Genomic DNA, 27,069 nt, shown 5'->3' with positions numbered 1-27,069 from the left:
GATCCCTGTTCCTCTTGAACTGGGGAGCCCAGAACTGGATGCAATGTTCCAGGTGAGGTCTCACCAGGGCAGAGTGGAGGGGGAGGAGAACCTCCCTGGATCTGCTGAACACACTCCTCTGAATGCACCCCAGGATCCCCTTGGCCTTCTTGGCCACCAGGGCACATTGCTGTCCCATGCAGAACTTCAGTTTCTTCTAATGCACCTCCTCATCATCCTTGGCTACATTGGAGAAAGCAAAATGAAAACCTGCATATAAACTACAATAATTCATGCATAGATCTAGTAAACTCTATAGACACACATTATTTCAAAAGAGATTGTGCTAGAAGCAGGGAAAAAAAAATATCTGGTGACTTTCAGTTCCGTTTATGAGTTGCTTGTTAATAAAACTTTGCATTTATCACAGAATCTTTAATGTGAAAACCAAAAAAAAAAAAAAAAGACAAGTAAGGATATTTTTAAAAGGGGGAAAGAAACCCAAGTATTAATTTCAATCTAGTTATAGGGTGCCTTTTCAAATCTATGTAATTAAGGGCTTTAGAAGGATTAGAGGGCAGCTTAAGTCATAGGATTTTTAAGTGGAATGTAGTCATGGGCAATGCATAAGAATCTGGAGTTTTTCCTACAGTGATCAGCTGAAGGACAGCAGCATGGGTAATGGTGAAACTACCAGAGAAACAGAGTCATGACTCAAAAGTATCCCTTACTAGAATCACAGAATGATTGTGTCAGAGAATGGCACCACGGACATCCCCAACTAGGTCAGGCTGCCCAGGGTCTCCTCCAGCCTCACCTTCAATATCTCCAGGGAAGGAGCCTCAACCACCTCCCTGGGCAACCTGTGCCAGTGTTCCACCACCCTCATAGTGAAGAACTTGTTCCTAACATCCAATCCCAATCTGCTCTGCTCTAGTTTGAAGCCATTGTCTCTCGTCCTGTCCCTGCAGGCCTTTGCAAACAGTCTCTCTGCAGCCTTCCTGTACCCCCTTCAGGTCCTGGCAGGCTGCTCTTAGGTCTCCCTGGAGCCTCCTCTTCTCCAGGCTGAACACCCTCAGCTCCCTCAGCCTGTCCTCATAGCAGAGCTGCTCCAACTCCCTGAGCATTCTCATGGCCCTCCTCTGGACCCTCTCCATCAGCTCCATGTCCTTCCTATACTGAGGGCTCCAGACCTGCACACAGTACTCCAGGTGAGGTCTCAGCAGAGCAGAGCAAAGTGGCAGAATCACCTCTCTGGCTCTCTGGCAATGCTGCTTTGGATGCAGCCCAGACTGTGATTTGCCTTCTGTGCTGCAAGCTCACCCTGCCTGCTCCTGTCCAGCTTCTCATCCATCAGCACCCCCAAGTCCTTTTCCTCAGGGCTGCTTTCTCTCACCTCCTCCCCCAGTCTGTACTGACAGTGAGGATTGTTCCAGCCCAGGTGCAGAACCCTGCACTTGCTCCTGTTGAACCTCATGAGGTTCACCTGGGCACCACCTCTCCAGCTTGGCTCCCTCTGGATGCCATCCTGTCCCTGTGCTGTATCAATAGCACCACTCAGCTTGGTGTCATCTGCACACTTGCTGATGGTGCATTCAATCTCACTGTCTATGACACTGATACAAATATTACACAGCACAGGTCCTAGTATGGACCCCTGAGGGTCACCACTTGTCACTGCCACGCACAGAAGAATACAGGAGTACTGTTTACTTAACACAGGAGTGCTGTTCACTTGTTCAATCAGTAGCTATATGAAAAAAAGGTATCATGAAAATAATAAATGACCAGGCTCTTGGAATGTTTTTGTCATGGATGGGTGGATGGATGGATAGATGGATAATCTACCATCCTGCTTTTCCTACTTTTTCTGAGTATATTCTGGCCCATCTGCATTCTACTGGCTGTAAAGATCACATTCACTCACAGTCATAGCTGTGGTGGCTCACCAGCCATCTTCTGTTTGATATTCTCAGGTCTCTTAATCACAGAATCACAGAATCAACCAGGTTGGAAAAGACCTTTGAGATCATCAAGCCCAACCTATCACCCAACACCATCTAATCAACTAAACCAAGGCACTGAGTGCCTCATCCAGTCTATTTTTAAACACTTCCAGGGAAGGTGACTCCACCACCTCCCTGGGCAGCACATTCCAATGGCCAATCTCCCATTCTGGGAAGAATTTCTTCCTACCATCCAGCCTGAACCTCCCCTGGTGCATCTTTAGACTGTGTCCTCTTGTTCTGGTGCTGGTTGCCTGGGAGAAGAGACCAACCCCCACCTTCTTCTAAGAGACTGACCTATTAGGTGATGCTTAGGAATCACCACTGAAATCTGGATGAGGTCTCACATCTCTGCCACTCTCTAGTGGAGGGCAGGCCTTTTTTTTTTGTTCTCTCTACAGCTCTTTTCATCCTAATGTGTGGCTGTGACTCTTATCTACTACAGAAACACATAGGAAAAAATAAAAGATCATGGAATCATAGAATCAACCAGGTTGGAAAAGACCTCAGAGATCATCAAGTCCAACCTATCACCCAGCACCTCATGACTAACTAAACCATGGCTTCAAGTGCCACATCCAATCCTTCTTTGAACACCTCCAGGGATGGTGACTCCACCACCTCCCTGGGCAGCACATTCCAAGGGACAATTACTTGTTCTGGGAAGAACTTTCTCCTCATCTTGAGCCTAAACTTCCCCTGGCACAGCTTGAGACTGTGTCCTCTTGTTCTGCTGCTGGTTGCGTGGGAGAAGAGACCAACCCCCACCTGGCTACAACCTCCCTTCAGGTACTTGTAGACAGCAATGAGGTCTGCCCTGAGCCTCCTCTTCTCCAAGCTAAACATCCCCAGCTCCCTCAGCCTCTCCTCATAATACTCAAGTTTGCTAACAATTTCCTTTGCCACTATGGCACAGTCTTGTCCAAAGCAAAAAAAAAAAAAAATAGTGCTGCCAGAAGGTTTCTAATACACTTCAGAAAGCCTCTAGGAATCCTGACACTATGGTCAGAACTGTGAGGCATGGGAGTTGGAAGACATTTGGGAATAGAAATTTTGCTGATACTGTGACTGTCAGGGCAAACCCAAATTGTTTCTCTGAGGAACATTCAGGAAAGGAGAGAACCAACCTGTCTGATTTCTCAGACTGGCACTTTCAATATAACATTCACAGGTTGACTTCTGGGCAACAAATGTCAGCCTTTCCATAACCCACATGCCATTCAAATGACATTTTTCCATCCACAGGTGAGTTTTGACTTCAGCTTGGCTGCTGGTGTAAGAAGAGAATTGGAATAAATAAAGTTTTTTAAACCAATCTTGGTTTTTTTTCTTTTTAATCTGGTTAAGCTTCTGCTTAAACCACATTTGTTTCAAAGAGGTGATAGAAGTGATGCTGAATATTTTGACCTGCCAGTTCAAGCAAATGGTCCTAAAATTTCTACCATATTGTACTGGTTTTAGGGCTATGCCTGTTTTGATCTCCCCGTTCTCTCTTTCCCCCCTTCCCACTACTGCACTTGACTTGTCTGGTCAAGTTAATGCGGGAGGGAGATTTCAACCCACCACACATCCTCACTAATTTGATTTACATAAATCACAGAGTCACAGAGACATGCAGGTTGGAACAGAACCTCAGGATCACCAAGTCCAACCCAGAACCCTACTCTACAAGAGTCACCCCAAAACCATAGCCCCAAGTACCACATCCAAACCACCATTAAGCATCTCCAGGGTTAGTGATTCAACCACCTCCCTGGCAGCACATTCCAATGCCTGAACTGAGTAATATAACCCCAGCCTCAGACTCCTTGAGTGAGAACTAGTGAGCACATGTGGGCATCAAAATCTACAAAGACAGATTTCTGTCTGGAAAAGATTTTTTGTGGAAATTTGGCTTGGTTCTTGGGTTCCCTGATGCCACTGCAGAGAAGGAGACTCTACAATCTCCCTGGGGAGCCTGTTCCAGTGCTCTGTCACCCTCACTGTAAAGAAATTTCTCTCATGTTGAGGTGAAATCTTCTATATTAAAGTTTGAACACATTGTTCTTTGGCTTATCACATTAGAGGTTGGAAGGGACCTCCAGAGATCATCCAGCCCAATCCCTCTGCCAAAGCAAGATCACCCAGGGTAGTCTGCACAGGAATGCATCCAGGGAGGTTTGGAATATGTCCAGAGAAGAAAACTCCACAATCCCCCTGGGCAGCCTGTTCCAGGGCTCTGTCACCCTCCCTGTAAAGAAGTTTATCCTGATGTTGAGGTGGAATCTGTTGTTCCTTGTTCTATTACTGTGCACCACCACACTGTCAGTCTGAGTATAATTAGTGAGAACTTGAGGTGGCCTAAGATGAAGTCTGAAATGACTGGGAATATTCACACCCAGCTAAGGTATCACAGTATAACAGAGGTTGGAGGGGACCTCAAGAGATCATCAGGTCCAAACCCCTGCCAGAGCAGGATCACTTAGGGTAGTCTGCACAGGAATGCATCCAGGTGGGTTTGGAAAGTCACCAGAGAAGGAGACTCCACAACCCCCCTGGGCAGCCTCTTCCAGGGCTCTGTCATCCACACTCTAAAGAAGTTTCTCCTCATGTTGAGCTGAAATCTTCTCTGGTCAAGTTTGAACCTGTTGCTCCTTGGCTTATTGCTGTGCACCACCCAAAAGAGCCTGGCACCCTCCCCTTGACACCCACCCCTCAGCTCTTGAGAGACATTGATCAGATCCCCTCTCAGCCTTCTCTTCTCCAGACTAAACAGCCCCAGGGCTCTCAGGCTCTCTTCACAGGGGAGATGCTCAAGTCCCCTAAGCATCCTCCTGGCTCTCCCTTGGATTGCTAAGGTCCCACTCACTTTAACTTTCTTTCCTGTTGGGAAAGTCTCCTGTTGAATGTTTTTTATTTTCTTTTTATTGACTCAACTGTCTTTCATTAGAGGGGGAGAGTGTGGGACTCTTGAAATCCCAGATCAAAGCACAGTAATCCTCTAGTCCCAGTTGGACAATGTCAAAGTTTCTGAGGTACTTTGGTGCTAGGTAGATGAGCAGGGTGGGTAGAAGCTACTAGGAGGCACAGGCATATCTCTGTGACCCTGCTGGCTTCTGTGGACAGCAAAAAAAAAAAAAAAAAAAAAAAAACCCAAAGAAAAACAAAGAAAAAAAAGTGGCTTTATCAGCAAAAATGTTTCTAATAAAAACTTACTGGGATCAATTTTTAAACAGAAGTTATAGCATGAGAAGGGTTCATAGTTTGCTAAATCTAACAAATTGTTGGCATATAATGTGAAAAAGAAATTCTTTCCTGCTGGAGGAAGACTCTCTGGAACTGATTAGACTTATACCAGGGATAAAGTCTATCCAAAGCATAGGAAGTACACCTTATTGAAATGATTTTTATTTAGAATGGGTTGAAGGATTTACCAAATATTTGTCTAATGGTTTAAAAATTATACATTTCAAGAACTTTTTGAGCTTCCCCAGCTCACAAGGATCGGTGCTGGGTCCAGCCCTGTTCAACATCTTCATCAGTGACATTGTGGAGGGGACAGACAGACAGACAGAGTCTGCTCAGCAACTTTGCTGATGATACCAAACTGGGAGGCTTTGCTGAGACAACTGAAGGCTGTGAGGCCATTCAGAGACTTGGACAGACTGAGAGCTGGGCAGAGAGGAACCTAAAGAGGTTCAACAAGGAGAAGTGCAGAGTCCTGAATCTGGGAAGGAAGAATAAACTGCAGCAGGACAGGTTGGGAGGTGACCTGCTGGAGAGCAGCCCCAAGGAGAAGGACCTGGGAGTGCTGGTGGGCAACAAGTTCTGCATGGGACAGCAATGTGCCCTGGGGGCCAAGAAGGCCAATGGGATCCTGGGGTGCATTCACAGCAGTGTGTCCAGCAGAGCCAGGGAGGTTCTCCTCCCCCTCTACTCTGCCCTGGTGAGACCTCACCTGGAATATTGCATCCAGTTCTGGGCTCCCCAGTTCAAGAGGGACAGGAATCTGCTGGAGAGAGTCCAACAGAGAGCTACAAGGAATCTGAAGGGACTGGAGCACTGCCTGGTGAGGAGAGGCTGAGAGCCCTGGGGCTGTTTAGTCTGGAGAGAAGGATATTGAGAGGGGATCTGATTAATGTTTATAAATATCTGAGGGCTGGGGGTCAAGAGGGAGGGGACAGGCTCTGCTCACTTGCACCCTGGGATAGGACAAGGGGCAATGGATAGAAACTCCAGCACAGGAGGTTCCACCTCAACATGAGGAGGAATTTCTTCCCTGGGAGGGTCACAGAGCACTGGAACAGGCTGCCCAGAGAGGTTGTGGAGTCTCCTCCTCTGGAGACTTTCAAGCTCCATCTGGATGTGTTCCTTTGTGACCTGTGCTGGATTCTGTGGTCCTGCTCTGGCAGGGGGGTTGGACTCAATGATTTCCAGAGGTCCCTTCAAACCCGTAGCACCCTGTGAGCCTGTAAGCCTGTGACAGCAGTCTAGAAATGAATAAAATAATAACAAAAATACCTGCAGATGTGAACTGGACAGTCATGCTTGCTGCCTGTTTCAGCACAGACAAATGCTGCCTCTGCATTGTTCCCAAAATGTTTCTCAGGACGAAAAAAAACAAACAAAGAAGCAAAACAAACAAACAAACAAAAACAGAACAACAAAAAAGAAACTTCTTTGATATTTACATTCTCAGTAGTTATATTTTGCCTTGATTTGAAAGTAAAATAATTCCAAGTATTATCTGTATTGAAAGCTCTTTAATATTTATGATGTCAGCTCGTAGGATAGCCTAAAGTAAAAAAGAGGGTTAGGGGAAAGGACTGGAATGGTTGTGAATGTCTTGGAAGATAGAAATCTTGAACAGTGTAATATTTATGGGCAACCAAAAGGCTCCATTCTGCTCTCAATTAACTCTGGCAGTAATCTAGAATTACTCACTGGAAGTTCAAAGCTTTTGCTGCAGATTTACACCCATATAATGAGGAACAGAATTTGGTTCTGTAAGGCTGGGGAAATCAATTTGGCCAGAGTAGAACTATTTTGGAACTCAAACTCTGGTCACAGAAAGAATCCTTTAAAGGTCAGATAGCAGAGTGCACTTCATCTATTCTTTTTTATCCAAGGGAGAGCCAGGAGGATGCTTAGGGGACTTGAGCATCTCCCCTGTGAAGAGAGCCTGAGAGCCCTGGGGCTGTTTAGTCTGGAGAAGAGAAGGCTGAGAGGGGATCTGATCAATGTCTCTCAAGAGCTGAGGGGTGGGTGTCAAGGGGAGGGGGCCAGGCTCTTTTGGGTGGTGCACAGTGATAAGACAAGGACCAATGGAGACAAACTTGAACAGAGAAGATTTCAGCTCAAGATGAGGAGAAACTTCTTTGCAGTGAGGGTGACAGAGCCCTGGAGCAGGCTGCCCAGGGGGGTTGTGGAGTCTCCTTCTCTGGACACATTCCAAACCCACCTGGATGCATTCCTGTGCAGACTCCCCTGGGTGATCCTGCTCTGGCAGGGGGGTTGGACCTTATGATCTTTGGAGTTCCCTTCCAACCTCCGATGTACTGTGATACTTCTTTTGCTGTTGTTTCTTTTTCTTCTTTAGCAAGTATCATCTCATGTCTTTAGGCATTGGGCTGCTCCAGTTTTACCATGAACCTTAGAACTGTTAGGGCTGGAAGGGACCTCAAGGATCAGCCAGTTCCACCCCCCCTGCCATGGGCAGGGACACCTCACACTACATCACGTTGCTCAGAGCCACATCCAGCCTGGCCTTCAAAACCTCTGGGGAAAGACAGAATGACAGTGCTGAGCTGTAGTAGAGTCAAGAAGCTCCAGAGAGGGCCAAAGGGAATCAGGGCAATACAAGCAGAAGTTACTAGCTTATAGTGTGATGGAATAAATTGTAGAGACTTGCAAAGGGTACTCAAAGAGCTCAGAGAACCACAGGAGAACAGGAAGAGGAAAAAGTTGGAATGGACATCTCATCCTGTGGGAATCTGGGAAAGAGGGATATCTTTCCTAAATTAAAGTAGGTTTCAGAAAAAAGCAGCATCTCTTGACAGGGTGTGTTGAGTGGACTTTTGAATACATTGCTAATTACAGGCTGCAGTGTTGAAAGACCAACATCTTATGACAGGATTTCAGAGCAGACTTTTGGATCCTTTGCTAGTTGCAGACTGCAGTGTTGCTCAGATGGTTTGGACTGGAGAAATGTTAGTCCTGGGCTGTGGTGGCTTCTGAAAAAGAAAATAAAAACACTGCCTGCACATCTTGTTCTTATTCCCTCCCTGGGTGCAGGGAAAGGAATGGAATGAAAAATAAGATTTTCAAAGACAGTAAAAGAAAGCAATAAAGGGATACAAAGGAGTAATGTGTGGAATCTAATTATACCTTTTCAAAGTGTAGAGAGTGAGCTTGCACTAGAATGTCCCAGGCTTGGCTGAGAGAAGTAGCTGGAATTGTGAAGTTCTGTAGCAGCAGAAAATCTTTCTATCAACAAAGCTATTGAAGTGTTGGCTGGGATGCTGCATTGGATTTGTAGTGATCATAGAATCATAGAATCAACCAGGTTGGAAAAGACCTCAGAGATCATCCAGTCCAACCTATCACCCAGCACCTCATGACTAACTAAACCATGGCTCCAAGGGCCACATCCAATCCTTTTTTGAACACCTCCAGGGATGCTGACTCCACCCTGGGCAGCACATTCCAAGGGACAATTACTCTTTCTGGAAAGAACTTTCTCCTCACCTCCAGCCTAAACTTCCCCTGGCACAGCTTGAGACTGTGTCCTCTTGTTCTGGTGCTGGTTCTGTAAGTGATGGTCTCTGACTTTGTCACCACTGGGAGCCTGCCTGCCCCTGCTGACCTTTGCACTGGGGGCTCTTAACTTCCTTCATTCTGATTTGCAGCTACCAGTACCTCTTTGGTGGGATGCTTCAGCTAAGCAACCACTTCAATCTCCCTTCTGGTTTCCATAAAACTCTGCTTTCTCCAGAGCTCATCCCAGAGTTATTGTAGGTGGAACAGAATTATTTTGGCTTTCTGGCTTTATTTTATCATTTGTGAATGCTGAGGTTGCTTTTATGGCTGCCATATGCTTGTTACATGTGTCACTTCTAAAAGCCCCACTGACAGATGAAAGCTAGGAGAGGAGTTTTATCATTTGTCTCCCAGCTAGCACTTTTCTTGCACTTGAAGGTAAGTTCCATATAATAAATTATCATAGCCTCCTTTTTTTTTTTTCCTTTTTGTTTTACATGCCACATCTGTAATGCAACATTTCTCCCCAGTATGCTAAGAAGCAGGAAGGAAGTATCTGACATCTGCAGGATTTGGAGATATTTTTGACAGCTGTGTGCTATTGAGTGTTTCTTTTTCATTGTTGTTGTGATTCTTTTTTTTTTTCTTTTTTTCTTTTTTTTTTCTTTTTTCTTTTTTCTTCTTTTTTCTTTTTTCTCTTTTCTTTTTCTTTTTTTTTCTTTTTTTCTTTCTTCTTTTTTTCTTTTTTTCTCTTTCTCTTTTTTATTTTTTCTTTTTTCTTCTCTTTTTTCTTCTTTTTTTCTTTTTTCTCTTTTCTTTTTCTTTTTTCTTTTTTCTTTTTTTCTTTCTTCTTTTTTTTCTTTTTTTCTTCTTTCTTTTTTCTTCTTTTTTTCTTTTTTTTCTCTTTTCTTTTTCTTTTTTATTTTTTATTTTTTTTTCTTTCTTATTTTTCTTTTTTTTTTTTATTTTGGGGGGGGGGGGTGGGGCATTGGTGAAAGACAAAACAACCCAGGTGAGTTGCTCAAAGGACATCGATGACTGTCAGGCATGTTAAACATGTGTACTCACATCCACATAAAGATACACACCAAAGAGAGAAAATCAGGCATCCCTGGGCTGAGTGGTTGGTGGGGAGAAAATGCAGTTTGCTGAGCTGAAAAGAAGATGCTGTTGTAATGTACTGTTAGGTATCTGGAGGTTTTGTGTCCCCATCAGATCTAGGGCCAGTCCTGCACCATAGAGCCCTATCTGGAGCAGGCAGTTGTGTCCTATGCTCCTCTGTCCCATCAAATTGGTCTACTGCTGTCCTCAGCATAGCTCCTCAAGTCTCCTGGAGAAGCCCCTGCTTCCTTCTGCCCAGCAAGAGCCTGCCCTTGGTGGGGTGAGAGCATCCAAGGAGCTCACCACATAACCAGGGACCAGCGTGAAGTGCTGTTGAAGTGGGAGATGGTTAGGAGGAAGGTCACAACCTATCAACTATATTTCAAGGGGTGAAAAGCACCAGGGAGGCAGTGGAAGCCTCATCCCTGGAGCTGTTTAGGGCCAGGCTGGATGTGGCTCTGGGCAACCTGATATAGTGGGAGGTGTCCTTGCCCAGGGCAGGGGGGTTGGAACTGGATAATCCTTGAGGTCCCTTCCAACCCTAACAATTCTATGATTCTTTTTCCCTTACACAGAAGAGGATATAACAGGGGAGGATAAAACCCAGTACAATCTGTCAGACTGGTAAAGGATGGAGGTTTTGAAGAGCCAGGCTGGATGTGGCTCTGAGCAACCTGATGTAGAGTGAGGTGTCCCTGTCCATGGCAGGGGGGTTGGAACTGAATGATCCTTGAGGTCCCTTCCAACCCTATTCTATGATTCCAATCATTCCAGGTCTGTTCCAATCCAATTCTATGATTCTATGATTTATCTTTTTCTTTCTCTCTCTCTCTCTTTTTTAATTTAACTAAATCAAATCTAAAATGTAAACTATGCACAAAGTCCTCAAAAGTAGCTGTAAGGCTTTAAGAACTGTTGTGGCCTCACTGCTGGGGAAGATGAAGAGATGGTCTGGTGGTCATAGAGGTGTTGTGTAGAAGGTTGGACTTGATGATCTTTGAGGTCTTTTCCAACCTTTAACCATTCTGTGATTCTGATCTATTAAGATGGCACAAAGCCTACCATATGGTGTAGATGGGAGGTGTTTGGTAATGAGAACCAGCAGTGCATCCTTGACACCTCCTGATCAAAAAAAGCTGAAAAGTTTGCTCTAGCAACACGCAGAATCCATTGCAGCAGCTGCTCTGGAGCACGCACTGATCACAGCAGAACAGAGCAAGGCACAAGCCTGCAAGGCTTGCAAGGGTAGGAAATGCTCACATATGGCCAGCAGGAGACAGAGGCAGATGGTTGAAGCTTTTTTTGGTATGTGCAGTAGGCCAATTTTTATTTGAAAGAGAAGAGCAGGCACTTCCAGCTGAATCATACCTGATGGAGGTTGTTCATCACTGAATGTTTCTGTGACACACAAGGGCCTGTCTGCAGGTAGACATGACTGACCAGCTCTACCAGAGCTGCAAGCTGGCCCCACTCAAGCGCCAGGGTAGGACACTGCAGCAAGCATGGTGAGAAGCAAGCCCTGGAGAAGAAAGGCTGCTAAGAAATGTGGGCTCTGTACATTGGAACTCCTCAGTCAGTGTTGGCAAATAGCATAGAGGTATGGGGTGGAAGGAGCATCTCTGCTTATCCAAGTGGATCAAACCCCCAGCTCTGCCTTCAAGGTACTTTATCATATCTGCTCTTCACCTAAGAACTTGAACTGATAAGAACTTGAAATTGATTGGATGTTAGGAAGAAATTCTTCCCCGTGAGGGTGGTGAGACACTGGCACAGGTTGCCCAGGGAGGTGGTGAAAGCCTCATCCCTGGAGGTTTTTGCAGCCAGGCTGGATGTGGCTGTGAGCAACCTGCTGTAGTGTGAGGTGTCCCTGCCCATGGCAGGGGGGTTGGAACTGGCTGATCCTTGAGGTCCCTTTCCAACCCTAACAATTCTATGATTCTATGATTCCTTTTCCCTTACACAGGAGAGGATATAACAGGAGAGGATAAACCCCAGTACAATCTGTCACACTAGCAAAGAGTTTTAAGGCCAGGCTGGATGTGGTTGTGAGCAACCTGCTGTAGTGTGAGGTGTCCCTGCCCATGGCAGGGGGGTTGGAATTAGGTGATCCTTAATGTCCCTTCCAGCCTTAATAATTCTATGACAATTCCAAAATGGCAATACTGCCAGTGTAAGGATCCATCACTCAGTATCCTGCTTCTGACCATTGTCACTGGAAGATATGCAAGGAAGACGTTAGGGGATGGGGCCTGTGGAATCATGAAGTCATTGACATTAGGAAAGTCCCTTAAGACCATGGAGTTCATCTGTAAACCTAACACTGCCAGGAGGCATAATGCTGGCCCCAGTACACTCCTCCAGCATCAGAGCAAGCTAAATGGCAGATTTTTCCAGTGGCAGTTGTCAGGGAAGGTGATGTCATGGTGACCTTATAAGTCTGCCCTAGGAACTACAGCATTTGTCTTGACTTTGTGCTGAGATGTGAAGTTTGCCATAGGAAATCTTGCCTTCAAAATGCCTCTCAATGTTTCCTGAATTAGTGTAAATCACAGGAAATGTAGCATGAGTGTGAGATATTTGTGTGGTTAAAGGAAATGAAAATAGTGTGGAAGGCTTGCTGGTTAACAAATTCAGTTACAGTGACTATCTGCAAAGACCCACAGGAAAAAGATTACAAGGCTTGGATACACTCACCTGTCCTGACAAGGAACAAGAGGCCACATTACTCAATAGCTGTACCTGAGATCAAGGCATGGAGAAGCAGGTGGGTAGGGGTGGTCTAGCCAGCAGAGCAGGTATTGAAAATCCTGGCTGATGCAAACCAGCACTGAATTGCTACAGTCTCAAAACAAGAAGGAAGCAGACAGCAGATTATGAAGCAGAAGTGGTCCTCCAGCTGCAGTGCAGCTCACCCTGGTTTAAAGTCAAAGATCAAAGCCTGTCCCTGAAAATCTGTCCTTCTTTGTTAACATGAGGTATTCTTTATCTACTAATGGAGTCTACTATTCATTTTTTGCATTATTCTTTTCTAACCACCTCTTCCTAGCTTTTCACTCCTAGCCACTTTAATGGTTAGTTACCAAAATGTCCTTTCCTTCATTGCTGTCTATCTACACTTTAGGGCAGAGCAAGTTTCCTTCATATCTCCCAAACTCTCTGTGCAGTAATTTCCACTGACTGCAAGGGTATCTGCTAGTGATAGCAAAGCTGATTGACTTCAAAGTCTCTTACTCTTGGTGCTGCACTTGGCCAAGACTCTGCTCATGACTGCAGCAGATGTTTCTAAGCCTTTTCTCTCTCTCCCTCTCTCTCCTTTTTTTTTTTTTTTAAGGTTGATTTTTTTTTAATAGACTGATGGGAACCTTATGTAGCAGTTTTTCACTACAACCCTGAAATGAATGCCAGTACAGCTAGACTTTGAAACCTCCTCTCAGATCCATAGTGCTTGTAAGGGGAAAGTTTCCCTTTCCAGCAAATGGAAGCAGGAGTTTTCCACCCTGCCAGCTACCTGATGGCAGATAATCAGCAGACTCCTGTTTAGTTCCACTTTCTTTACCTTCATATGGGTTATGGTTTGGTTGTTGGTTTTTTTTTCAGCTCACTGGAAAATTGCATAGTCACTTTATTCTGTGAAGAAATTTTGGATGGAAGTTGTGAACAATTCACACGTCATATCAAGAGTCTGAACAGCTTTGATTAACCCACAAGTATTGCCAGCTTCCTTCTCATCTCATTAGTACTTATAAATGTCTCCTTAGCATTATAAAATACTCTATCAGGGGTTTAGAGTGCATGTGCATGAGGAGAGTTTTGGTTTAGGAGGATCTGTGTTGAGAGTAGGGGTGATTGGAAAGAATTTGAGGTCTGGGAAAGTTCTTCTACCTCTGTACTCTGCCCTGCTCAGACCACACCTGCAATCCTGTGTCCAGTTTTGGGCTCCCCAGGTCAAGAGAGACAGAGACCTGCTGGAGAGAGTCCAAGGGAGAGCCAGGAGGATGCTTAGGGGACTTGAGCATCTCCCCTGTGAAGAGAGCCTGAGAGCCCTGGGGCTGTTTAGTCTGGAGAAGAGAAGGCTGAGAGGGGATCTGATCAATGTCTCTCAAGAGCTGAGGGGTGGGTGTCAAGTGGAGGGGACCAGGATCTTTTGGATGGTGCACAGTGATAAGCCAAGGAGCAACAGGTTCAGACTTGAACACAGAAGATTTCAACTCAACATGAGGAGAAACTTCTTTCCAGTGAAGGTGACAGGGCCCTGGAGCAGGCTGCCCAGGGGGGTTGTGGAGTCTCCTTCTCTGGAGACTTTCAAACCCCACCTGGATGCATTCCTGTGCAGACTCCCCTGGGTGATGCTGCTTTGGCAGGGGGGTTGGACCTGATGATCTCTGGAAGTCCCTTCCAACCTCCGATGTACTGTGAGACTGTGACTATTTTTTGGGAGGGAGAACAAAAGATAAGTCAAACCTTGTTCAAAATTTCAAATTTTGATGCAAAGCTGCATCTATGTATAGCATTAATAAAAAGAGGGCAGGGACTCTGCCCCTTGCCACATCCACTGAAATTGATAATAACAATTAAGAACTTAGTCATGCATTCTAGAAATGTCAGTTTTCATGGTGTCTACCTTGGGCATTTCTCCAGTAACCCTAGAGAGAGCTTAAACACTCTGCAACGCCCTGAGAAGTGAGGGAAATGCTCCTTTGGCAGTGCAGCACTGAAATCATGTGCCTGTGATGTATCCTAAGACAGAAAGACACAGGGCAAGCATGAGTTGAAATGAGTAACCCACCAAATGTGATACAAAGCCAGAAATCCTTTCAGAGACAGAAAGCCTGACAAGGAAGAGAGCAGAAATGAAAGAGGGAGAAGGTACTGCTGGTGTCCAGGCTGCAAGGAAACCTTCTCCTGGCCTTCCAGTATCTGAAGGGGGCTACAAGAAAGCTGGGAAGGCACTTTTTAGGGTGTCAGGTAGGGATAGGACTGGGGGGGATGGAGCAAAACTAGAAATGGGGAGATTCAGATTGGATGTTAGGAAGGAGTTTTTCCCCATGAGGGTGTTGAGACACTGGAAGAGGTTGCCCAGGGAGGTGGTGGAAGCCTCATCTCTGGAGCTTTTTGCAGCCAGGCTGGATGTGGCTGTGAGCAACCTGCTGTAGTGTGAGGTGTCCCTGCCCATGGCAGGGGGGTTGGAAGTGGCTGATCCTTGAGGTCCCTTCCAACCCTGACACTTCTCTGGTTCTATGATGGAGGAGCCAGGGTACACTGCCTGCTGTAGCACACTGAGCCCTGAGAGGGTTTGTAAATGAATAATCAAGGAAAGGAGGAAGCTAACATTTTGATTCTTAGGATGAGTATAATTTTTCAGACCCATTTATGTAGGGTGAAACAACCAGGGGATCTTCCTTGTTACCTGCAGTTAACAGCAACTTTGGGAGTTTTCAGCAGTTGTTGTTTGGCTAGAAAGGAACAAATGGATCATCCAATTTATTATTCTTTCTTTTTTTTTTTTCCTCTTCCTCTTCCACCTCCCAAAGAGGAAAGCTGATGCTTTCATTAAGCTTTGCCATCTGGGTTTATGGTCTAGTCAATATGTAAATACTTACACACTGTGTTCAGTTGCTATTAGCCCTGTCTTATCCTCACAAAATCTTTGTTAACATTTCCTAGGACTATAATATTGAAGCTTGATTCCTCTGAGCCAAACACTTGATGATTAAATGCAGTGCACAGCAAAGAGAGATAATTTTTAACCCACACAGATGTATATAACTCAAAAAGAGCCCTACTCAAGAAAGAGAGGTACTGAGGCCCCATATGGACTTGGGAAAGTCATTTAGCCTCATGGTTCTGCTTGACTATATTTTTATATATTGTGGTGGGTTGAAATTACCTCCCAACCAACTTGGAGAAAACTACCCCCAAAATAAATTGCCAGACTAGCTCAGAAGGGTTTGGAAGCAAATGAAGCTCTATTTACAAGCAAACTGAACTCTAGGAATATCAAATGCAATGGATATGTCCCAAATATACAATAGATGTACAATATAGAGAGATTTGCCATTCATAAACAACACAGAAACTCCTCAGACCCCCCCTCCAGACTGATCCAGGGGAACCATTCACCTCCTCCCCCACTCCCTCCCTCCTTCCTGTTACCTCACATAGGAGTCAAAACAGAGAACCCCTGGCAAGGCCACAGTAGAGAGAGAAGTTGCAAGCAGAAGGGGAAGGAGAAGAAAAGAGAGAGAACTGTTTCTGCCACTCGATATCCCCATTAGCAAGCCAATGAATTCTCGAGACCTTGCAGTATTCTTCTTCTGTATCCAATGGTAATTTTATTCCTTTACTTTCAGTCTTTTGCAGTCAGGGACTAGGCTAAAGTTCCCCTTTCAAACTGTAACATTTATCTTACAAACTTCCCAAGGAGATATGGTATTGAAGTATGCATAAAGGTTTGAAATCAGCTGATGGAAGATGCTGCAAATGCACAGCAAAAATGAAAATTCCATTTCTACCAGTCAGTGCATTCAAGTCCATAAACTCCTGGCTGGGCTTTGAAGGGCCAAATTGTTCAGGGGATTAAAATGCTTTCCTTATTTAAAAGTTGTTGCCTTTGAAAAACTTCCCCCAAACATTCAGCCAAAGCAGAAGGATTTCCTTCAGGAAGCCGGATGCACCTTTCTCTGTGACTGTAACTGGGCTTTGGATTACAGATCTTTGGAATTCTGGGCTGCTAAGGAAAACAATAGCAGCTGACTCAGTAGCATGATATGCTTACAGATAGTGTTAGATACTTGATACCTGTCTTACCTTGAGAGCAATGGATTGAACTGGCTGCCAGAGAAGAGCCACGAGGATGAGCAGAGGGCTGGAGCTCCTCTGCTGTGGAGACAGACTGAGAGAGTTGGGGCTATTCAGTCTGGAGAAGAGAAGGCTCCCAGGAGACCTTCTTGTGGCCTTCCAGCTTCTGAAGGGGGCTACAAGAAAGCTGGGGAAGGACTTTTAAAGCATCAGGTAGTGATAGGACTGGGGGAATGGAGAAAAACTAGAAGTGGATAAATTCAGATTGGATGTTAGGAAGAAGTTCGTCACTGTGAGGGTGGTGAGACACTGGAAGAGGTTGCCCAGGGAGGTGGTGGAAGCCTCATCCCTGGAGGTTTTTGCAGCCAGGCTGGATGTGGCTGTGAGCAACCTGCTGTAGTGTGAGGTGTCCCTGCCCATGGCAGGGGGGTTGGAAGTGGCTGATCCTTGAGGTCCCTTCCAACCCTAACAATTCTATGATTCTATGATTCAGTGCTATGATTCTATGATTTTAATAACAAACCCAGGATCAGTAGGCTCACACTGGGAACATGAGTCAGAGGTGAAAATTCATCTCTTCATTATCTGACAGACTGAGCATGTTTTGTCACATCAGACAGACACGTGGCGAGCTCCTCACTTGTATTATAAAAGTTTAGCTTGCTAAACAATTCACAGAAAAAGTGTTTCAGGTAAGTTCACTATTTTAGGATCATTGCTTGCTTTTGTCAGAGATTTTCTGTCCCCAGCTGGGTCTGACAGCTTTATGCTCAATCTGGCCAGTGCACACACAAACCCATGTGATTGTATCAGCACATTCAAGCTTGTTCAGAAGTTGGCCTGGCTCACATAAGCTATAGACACAGCTGTTGAACCAGGGGGATGAAGTAGGTAAACAGCTCAGAACAGACCTCTGCAGTCTCTGGACCCCTGACATTTCCTGTTTGACCCTGGACACATGCAACAGCTTCCTTGCTGAAGATCATAGACCAGAAGGAGCAAACAAATCTCTTGGCTCCACTTTTGAGGCAGGTGTCCCCTCTCTTGATATTTCCTGTGGTCTGGGAGACACTGCCAGCTGTCTGTTCAGTTCATGTGAGCAGTTTGTCTGAGGGATGGGGGTACAAAAGGGGAAGCCATCTTCACTGGGCTTTCCTGGTATCAGATGCAATGAAGAAAAGGAGATTTATTGCTGGTGTTTTGTGCTGTGAATGCTTATTCCTGCTAAGTCCTGAGAACAAAAAAATTTGCTCTTCATATTACAACTGGCAGATACTTTCTTTTATGAGGTGGTTTGGCTTTCAGGGATATTTACCCTTGTTTTGTGAAATAAATGCCACAGTTTGTTCTGGGCTGTGGGGATTATTTTACTGAACACATGCATAGTGTCTTACTTGGAGGTACAGATAGATCATTTCTGTAAAAAAATAGATTGCTGGCCACTTCCAGAGTCATATTTTATAGCCAGGCTGGCATAATTTTTAATCATTAGTAGCCTGCCTTCAACTTTTCACTGGAATTGAAATTACTGTTGTCAAGACTGCTAAAGGTTGCTTTGTTTTCCTTTTTTTTTTGGTCTTTCTCTCTTTCCACTTTTGTCTCTGAAATGTTGCCCCCTGGTTTGGTTTGGTTGGGTTTGGTTTTTTGTTTTGTTGTGTTTTGTTTTGTTCCGTTTTGTTTTGTTTTGTTCTGTTTTGTTTTGGTTTGATTTGGTTTGGTTTGGTTCATTTTGTTCTGTTCTGTTCTGTTTTGTTTTGTTTTGTTGTGTTTTGTTTTGTTTTGTTCTGTTTTGTTTTGTTCTGTTTTGTTCTGTTCTGTTCTGTTCTGTTCTGGTTTGGTTTGGTTTGGTTTGGTTTGTTGTGTTTTGTTGTGTTTTGTTTTGTTTGCCACAGCTCAGCTGCCTTCCTATCTTCCTCACAGCTCTCTAAACTTCCTTGCACAACTTCATCACTTCTGATGTGTCATGGCTTCAGTCATGATCTGTGTTCATTATCCTGTACCCTGAGTCCAGATGATGTCCCCTACCTGCCTGGCTTGAGGATTTCTAAGCTGATAAATATCTAAGCAGGTAAATTAAAGTCTACAAGCCCTCTCTTTGTACATTTTTTACCCTGACTTCTTTCTTTGCCATCCTTTTCTAGGCATGGCTCAATCAGCTTTGTGCAGCCACGTGAAGATGTGTCTCTGATGTTTCTGTCAGCCACATCTTTTTACTCATTACTTTCTTTCTCCTGCCCACAATACTTTTGGTTATAACCACAGCTTGCAACTTCTCCATCCCTGGTTTCTCACAGATATGATTTCTTTCTGTTCAGACACTTCACACCAAATCACATCCTGATTCCCTCTTTGGATTCTCCCTGCCAGCTCTCCTTGATCACTTATCTCCCCATCCCAGAACTACTAAGGACAATCCCACCAAACTCACACTGCCAGCACAAGGTCTAACAGGGCACCTGCACTTGCAGCTTCCAGCTTTGCCCTGTCCTTACAGTTATGCTCTATTCCTCCCTTTACAGAATCTGTGTGGTCCCAGACACCTTCTATCTTTGATGCAATCCCCTGCCTGCCTGGCTCTACCACTAGCACCTGTGCTTAGTGCCAGTTCATGTACACAGAAGCTTTGTGCTGTGCTTTACCTGTCAGTAGGGAAAACATACTGAAGTTTAGCTGTTCATCTTTTCCCCTAATATCCTTCATAAGACCCACATTCACCATGAGGTGCACAAGAGTGATTCAAGCAAAAAAATGGAGCTAACTGATAGCAGATGTTGGTGTAGATTCTTCCTTACTGTCCCCCATAGCAAACTCCTGGCCAAGCTGGCAGCCCATGGCTTGGACAAGAGCACTCTAAGCAGGGTTAGGAACTGGCTGCATGGCCAGGTCCACAGAGTGCTGGTCAATGGTGCCACTGCCAGCTGGCAGCCACTCACTAGTGGTGTCCCCCAGGAGTCAGTGCTGGGCACAATCCGGTTTAATATCTTTATTGATAATCTGGACAAGGGGATTGAGTCCATCATCAGTAAGTTTGCAGTTGACACCATGCTGGGGGCAGGTGTGGGTCTGTTGGAGGGTAGGAGGGCTCTGCAGAGGGACCTTGACAGGCTGGACAGAGTCCAAGAGCGTGAGATTTAACGAATCTGAGTGCTGGGTTCTACACATTGGCCACAACGCCCACAGGCAGCGCTACAGGCTGGGGACAGAGTGGCTGGAGAGCAGCCAGGCAGAGAGGGACCTGGGGGTGCTGGTTGAGAGTAGGCTGAACATGAGCCAGCAGTGTGCCCAGGTGGCCAGGAGAGCCAATGGCATCCTGGCCTGCATCAGGAATAGTGTGGCCAGCAGGAGCAGGGAGGTTATTCTTCTCCTGTGCTCAGCCCTGGTCAGGCCACACCTTGAGTCCTGTGTCCAGTTCTGGGCTCTTCAACTCAAGAAAGATATTGAGATGCTGGAAGGTGTCCAGAGAAAGGCAATAAGGCTGGGGAGGGGTCTGGAGCAGAGCCCTGTGAGGAGAGGCTGAGGGAGCTGGGGGTGTTTAGCCTGGAGAAGAGGAGGCTCAGGGGAGACCTCATTGCTGTCTACAACTCCCTGAAGGGAGGTTGTAGCCAGGTGGGGGTTGGGCTCTTCTCCCAGGCAACCAGTACCAGAACAAGAGGACACAGTCTCAAGGCTGGATGTTAGGAAGAAATTCTTCCCAGATAGAGAGATTGGCCATTGAAGTGTGCTGCCCAGGGAGGTGAAGTCATCATCCTGGAAGTGTTTAAAAAGAGCCTGGATGAGGCACTCAGTTCCATGGTTTAGTTGATTAGATGGTGTTGGGTGTTAGGTTGGGCTTAATAATCTCAAAGGTCTTTTCCAGTATGGTTAATTCTGTGATTCTGATTTTCTGTGAACCTTCAGTAGACCTGAAGCATGGGGTTTTATCATTGCAAAAATTTTGAAGTTCTGAAGTTGATGACCCTGACCTGGTAGAATCTTAAAAGTCATGATACAATTAATAACTTCTTTGAAAAGAGTAATAAATGTTTTGAAAAAGTAATACCAGCTTCACCTTATTCTTTTCAAACTATGTGGGTTATGTATTACAGATGACTCTTCCCCAGTGAGTTTGCTTACTTATTACTTTCAGGGTTTCTGTGCTGGGTTGCAAATGAGGCTGTGGGTATCATGACCTCATCATTACTATTCAAAAGAAGAACAGCAAGATTACCATAATGCATTACTCCTTGAAATTATAACCCTGAGAAGTAATAAGGTTCAATTACTTCTTTTTTTTTTTTTTTTTTTGGCAAAGCTGTTTGGTTTTGGTTTTGTTGGTTTTTTTTTTTTAAGTATCTGTCTCATGACTCCAGTTTATTCTTTGTCTTGATCATTGCTTAACAGCCCTCATGAGGATTTTTCATCTCCTCAAACCTTGCAAGAAATAAATCCCTCTTTTCCTGTGGTCCGCATCAGCCTTTGCATATGTGCACTTCCTAAAGGCTTAACTCTTAACAGTTGTGCCTAGGAAACCTAAATTCCTTACACAGCCACAGTGCTTTATGATGCTGGAGAACAAATGCAGACTGCACAAGGAGCTTTCCTCCCCTTTGCTCTGCTCAAGACCTGAGACATCCCTCCAAACAAGAATATGCCACTCACTGGAGGAGCATGGTGGATCCTGTGGGCTGGACTGGTCTAAACTGCACAGCAGTTCCCTCTTTGTTGTTGTGGCTGCTGTGAATGGTGGCAACCCCAAAGAGAGGGCAAGGAGAGGATGCTGAAATGGGTCCCCTCTGTACACACTTCGAAACTCATCAGGTTCCTGCATGAGGTCAGGTTCACTCCCACCAGATGCAAACAAGAATGAGATAGTTCCTCGGTCGATACAGAGAGCTAACTTTTTAGCTGCTGTGTCCTTTCAAAAGGGAGACAATAATGTCCAGTATGGTTTTATTCTGCAAAACCATTTCAAAGGGTGATTTAAGAGGATCCTTTCAGTTTGCTTCTCACAGAATCACAGAATCAACCAGGTTGAAAAAGATCTTTGAGATTATTAAACCCAACCTATCACCCAACACCATCTAATCAGCTAACCCATGCCACTGAGTGCCTCATCCAGGCTGTTTTTAAACACTTCCAGAATGATGACTCCACCACCTCCCTGGGCAGCACATTCCAGTGGCCAATCTCTCTATCTGGGAAGAATTTCTTCCTCACATCCGGCCTTAAGACTGTGTCCTCTTGTTCTGTCACTGCTTGCCTGGGAGAAGAGACCAACCCCCACGTGGCTACAACCTCCCTTCAGGTAGTTGTAGCAATAAGGGAATTCTATTCTTCCTTGCTCTAATAAAACAAACTGAGATATGAGAAAGAGAGAAATAAGGTCTCCCCTGAGCCTCCTTCTTCTCCAGGCTAAACAACCCCAAGCTCACTCAGCCACTCCTCATAGAGATCATTTACTCTGCTTTCCTTTCTGTGCCTTTTTCTAACTCTTACCCTCCTTAATTTGAGAACTTGAAAGTCCAGAAGGCTCTTCCTTTGGAGCTTGCATCTACAGTGCTAGTAGCACACACTGTTCAGGGAAGCCATGGTTAATAACATGTAGGATATTAGTGGCAGAAGATGATTCAGGTCATTATACCTCTCTGTGTTTTATTTTGGAATATATATTACAAAAAAAACAGGTGGAACACATTTGTCCATAATTCTGGGTGATAAAATCCCTTAGCATCTTAATGCTGTGGAATTTCTGCACATCTTTTCTCTTTTTTTTCTCCTTATGTAAATTTAAAATGGGTCCCCCTGCTGTATACTCTCAAAGAAATTTACAGTTGTCCCTTTAAGTAAGTATTTAGGCTGCTCAGCAAGTTGGGCTCTCCATCATGACACACTTTATAGCCTGCTCTGCTTCCCTATCTGTCTTTGTCCTTATGTTTCCAAGTGCAAGGATTTTGAGGCTGCCAGTAAGAACATTTCTATGAGCAACAAGCAGAAATCACAGAATCAACCAGGTTGGAAAAGACCTCAGAGATCATCAAGTCCAACCTATTACCTAACACTTCCTGACAACTAAACCATGGCTCCGAGTGCCACAGCCAAACCACTCCAGGGACAGTGACTCCACCACCGCCCTGGGCAGCACATTCCAAGGGTAAATTACTCTCTCTGTGAAGAACTTTCTCCTCACCTCCAGCCTAAACTTCCCCTGGCACAGCTTGAGACTGTGTCCTCTTGTTCTGCTGCTGGTTGCCTGGGAGAAGAGACCAACCCCCACCTGGCTACAACCTCCCTTCAGGGAGTTGTGGAGATCAATAAGGTCTCCCCTGGCCCCTGCATTGACCGTGGAGCTTTAAATGTTTTTCGAGAGGGAAGTGTTAACATTGAATAGATGACGTTAGCCACACCATCAAGAAAGAAAGAAAGAAAAACCAAAACAAATCAAATCAAAACAAATCACAACAAAACACAACAGAACAAAACAAAACACAACAAAACAAAACACAACACAACAAAACAAAACAGAACACCAAAAAAAGACCCCACAACCCTCTGAAAAGCTGCACTGAGTAAACCTCCTAACAATGCTTTGTGATTTTCCTCTCTCCTGCCCTGTGTTTCTGGATGGATTTTTTTTCCCGGCACGGGCAGACCTTCCTGCCGCTGCGGTTCAGCTCCTAGCCACGCTCTTGAACTGCTCTAACCTGATTTCACGGGAGGGACAGGGAATGAAACACCGTGGCTCATGCTTGTCAGCAGTGAAAAATAGCCAGGAATCAGACAAACAGCTTCATTGCTGAGATTATTTCCGGGATAAAAACTCTTCCAACAGCTGTTTGCTTTGGCTGCTGCTCAGGTCCTTTTTTTTTTGTCTTTTTTTTTTTGGTTTTGTTTTTGTTTTTTCTTTTTTTTTTTCGAATGAGAAGAGAAAAAGAGGTTTTTGTTTTGTTTTGTTTTGTTTTTTTAAGTGGTGGGCTGGTTATTTATGTAGTCAGGAAGAAGTCTCTGCTTCAGTGTTGTGGTCTCAGAACTGTTTTGACAGTTGGAATACAGGGAGGGTTCATTTCTTCTCTCCCTCCTTTTCTCCTGTCCTTCCGTTCGCTTAAGAGCACAGACCTGGAACGCTGGAAGAAAAAGAAGAGGAAGAAGAAGAAGAAGAAGAGAGAGCAAATTTATGAGTTCTTGAATCCCAGACAGGCAGCTCTGTGGCAGTTACCTTCAAGAAAAGTTCACGCCCCAGAGGAGTGTTTAGTCTTACAGAACCACTGACTCACAGAGCAGTGCATCTGAGTGGCTGAGCGGGAGAAGGGGAGAGATGAAGGAAGAGTTTTGCTTCCTCGTGGAACTCGCAACTTTATTGTTTTAAGATGTTTTTGAAATGATGACTGCTCCTTCTGCTTGAAGCATTTGTTCTGGGGGTTGCTGAAGCTACCACACTGAGGTCAGGAGCGTTTTCTTTGGCAGAAGGAGGATACTTTTATAGAAGCCATGCCTGTACTTGGGGTTGCCTCCAAGCTAAGGCAGCCAGCCGTAGGGTCAAAGCCTGTTCACACTGCCCTCCCGATACCCAACCTTGGTCCTGCTGGATCTCAGCAGTACTCACCAAAGTCCTTGGAGCTTACTGGGGCAGAGAGCTCGATGCTTTCTTGTCAGCTTGCATTAAAGCCAAGCTGTGATTTTGGAGAGAGGAAAGCACTTCAAGGAAGAACCCAGGAGATCGAAGACAGCAAGGTTAGTTGCAAACTTTTCTGGGGAGCTCAATTCTTGCAAAATGTTGATTTTGTTCAGAAAAAAACCCAAAAAGGTAAAAAAAAAAAAAACAAACCTCTGCTAGAATCCTTCTTCGTGCAGAGCTTTGGGGGGGAAGTGGGTAAACAGACTTTGGCTGTCATCAGTGAACTCACACAGCAGCCTTGAAAAATTGCTTTGCTGAGTGGTGCTGTTTGAGTCCATATTCTGTGTTAGCATTCAGCGCTTCCCAGGTTGCACTTTGATAAGGAGCAGTAGAATCATGAGGAGAGAAAAATCATTCCTGCACCAAGTAGAGCAATGGCATAACAGTACTTTAAAAATAATAATAATTAAAAAAACAAAACAAAACAAAACAAAAAACATAATCTTGGCTGCTTCATCTCACATTATGAACTTTAAAAAGAGCTCTCACGCCCACACCTATTCCCACAGGGAGGCTCTTTTAAAATAACAACAACAACAAAAAAAAAAAAACAACTCACAAGTAATTGATTTTCTTTTTTCACTTTTCAAATGATCTGGCTACTCTTGCTCCAGAACTGCTGAACCAGAAAAACAGCTTCTCACTGAGAAGTGCCTGTGTGGTTCTCCTTTGCAAAATAGCTCCTTCCTAGCCTCTGTCTAGCTCATTCAATGTGATTTTTAAGAGAATCTTAATTAAAAAATCAAAGCAACTCTGGTTTTCTACTTGTCTTTCTGCTGCAGTTTAAAACACTTCTCATACTTTAAATATGAGTATTGAGTCACTTCTTGGTCAGTAGTATATATTCCATGCAGTGTTATGGCTGCATGTGTGGTTTAACAGCTCCAGCAAGCAGTGTTCTGTGAGGTTGCTTTCCTTGTGCTTATGGTTTGTGGAACTGATTATCACACTGGGATGAAACACCTAATTTCAGTTGCTTCTGCCTTGGTTTGAGGACACTTGAGTGTCACCAGAGTTGTTAAAGTGGCAAGATGCACATAATATTATGTACTTGAGTTTCCTTTGTTTTTAGTTACTGGGTCCATTCAGTATTAGTGGAGCAAGTTGGGTTTGTGGTCAAAGCACAGGGTTGGGGTTCTGAACATTTGGTTTCCTTTTTAACCCCTGCCATTTATTTCCCCATGAGCTTTTGGTCACATCAGATAGTTTTTCCTCTTGGAGCTTTTTGTGTCACCTCTCTCTGCTTTCCAAGAATGATGCATTGGTGGTCTCAGACATGCTGTATAGAAGTATAAAGACAGAGCAGACTTTTTCCATCTCTTGATTACCAGAAGTATCACAGTATCACAGTATATTAGAGGTTGGAAGGGACCTCAAGAGATCATTGGGTCCAACCCTGCAGCCAAAGCAGGATCACCAAAGTGATGAGCAGCCCTTTTTCTATGACTTGAGTCCATGTAATGATAATAATATAACTTTTCAACACAACCTGATGCCTGATGGCTTACTTCTTTTTAACGGAAAATATTCTTTGTTTCCTTTTTACTCCTGTTCTCTGATGGATATTATGTGACAAAAAAATTAGATTTGCAAGAACTGTTGTCAGAGAAAAAGAATACAGTGACGTTGCCTACAGAGAGAGATGTTTCTTAACTCCTTAAAAATGTGTGGAGGGAGATATAAAGCATCTTGCCTTCAGTGTTTGAAACACTTGGAAGCTATTAATGATTGGCATGAGAACAAATAGAAGTCATATTCTTCCCAAGCACCTGGTCCTGAGGCCTGAATTGCTGGTTTGTAAAGCAATGGGCTAGATGGACCCAAAGTGTGATCCCCATTTGCCACTTGTTTGATGGGTTTGAATATTTCTTATGATCTCAGTTATTTCTAATGAGCAGAATGTTTGAAAGTTGAGGCAGAGGAAGTGCCATGTCAACATGAGGAAGAATTTTTTCCCTCTGAAGGTGACAGAACACTGGAACAGGCTGCCCAGGGGGGTTGTGGAGTCTTCCTCTCTGGAGTTATTCAAAACCTGCCTGGATGTGCTCCTGCTCTGGCAGGGGGGTTGGACTGGATGATCTCTGGAGGTCCCTTCCAGCCTCTAACATTCTGTGATTCTGTGATTCCTCCATGGCTCTAAGACATCCAGTGCTGAACATTGGGAATGCTTCATTGTAAGTGAGGAGATAAAATGTCTTTCAGTCAAAATGTAATGAATATCTAGTCTGAGGTTCAGACTGAGAGGAAAGTCTGCCAGTATAGCTTACTGCTTGTATCAAGGTTTAGATCATTGACTGGGACTCGGATCTACTGAAGAGAGTCCAATGGAGTGCAACGAGGATGCTGAAGGGACTGGAGCACTGCCTGGTGAAGAGAGGCTGAGACCCCTGGGGCTGTTTAGTCTGGAGAAGAGAAGACTGAGAGGGGATTTAATATTTATAAAGATCTAAGGGCTGGGGGTCAAGAGGGAGGGGACAGCCTCTGCTCACTTGCACCCTGGGATAGGACAAGGGGCAATGGATAGAAACTCCAGCACAGGAGGTTCCACCTCAACATGAGGAGGAACTTCTTCACTGGGAGGGTCACAGAGCACTGGAACAGGCTCCCCAGAGAGGTTGTGGAGTCTCCTTCTCTGGAGACTTTGAAGCCCCATCTGGATGCATTCCTTTGTGACCTGTGCTGGATTCTCTGGTCCTGCTCTGGCAGGGGGGTTGGACTCAATGATCTCCAGAGGTCCCTTCCAACCCCTAACATCCTGTGATCCTGTGATATAAGACAGCACTGATCTTTGCAAGA

The 27,069-nt window shown here is 44.8% G+C and overlaps 1 protein-coding gene across 1 annotated transcript in view; it reads left to right on the top strand.

Moving 5' to 3' along the window:
• The first annotated feature begins 24,086 nt into the window (after window positions 1-24,086).
• Window positions 24,087-27,069, top strand: part of NAV3 (neuron navigator 3) — a 367,296-nt gene continuing 364,313 nt past the window's right edge. The window contains exon 1 of the mRNA XM_054399920.1: window positions 24,087-24,329. Within this exon, the coding sequence (XP_054255895.1) occupies window positions 24,087-24,329 (243 nt within the window). The remainder of the gene's footprint in view (window positions 24,330-27,069) is intronic.

This window comes from Indicator indicator, chromosome 3, assembly GCF_027791375.1.
Source record: "Indicator indicator isolate 239-I01 chromosome 3, UM_Iind_1.1, whole genome shotgun sequence".
NCBI lineage: Eukaryota > Metazoa > Chordata > Aves > Piciformes > Indicatoridae > Indicator > Indicator indicator.
The sequence above is the reverse complement of the archived record's forward strand: the minus strand, read 5'-3'. Positions and strand labels throughout refer to the sequence as shown.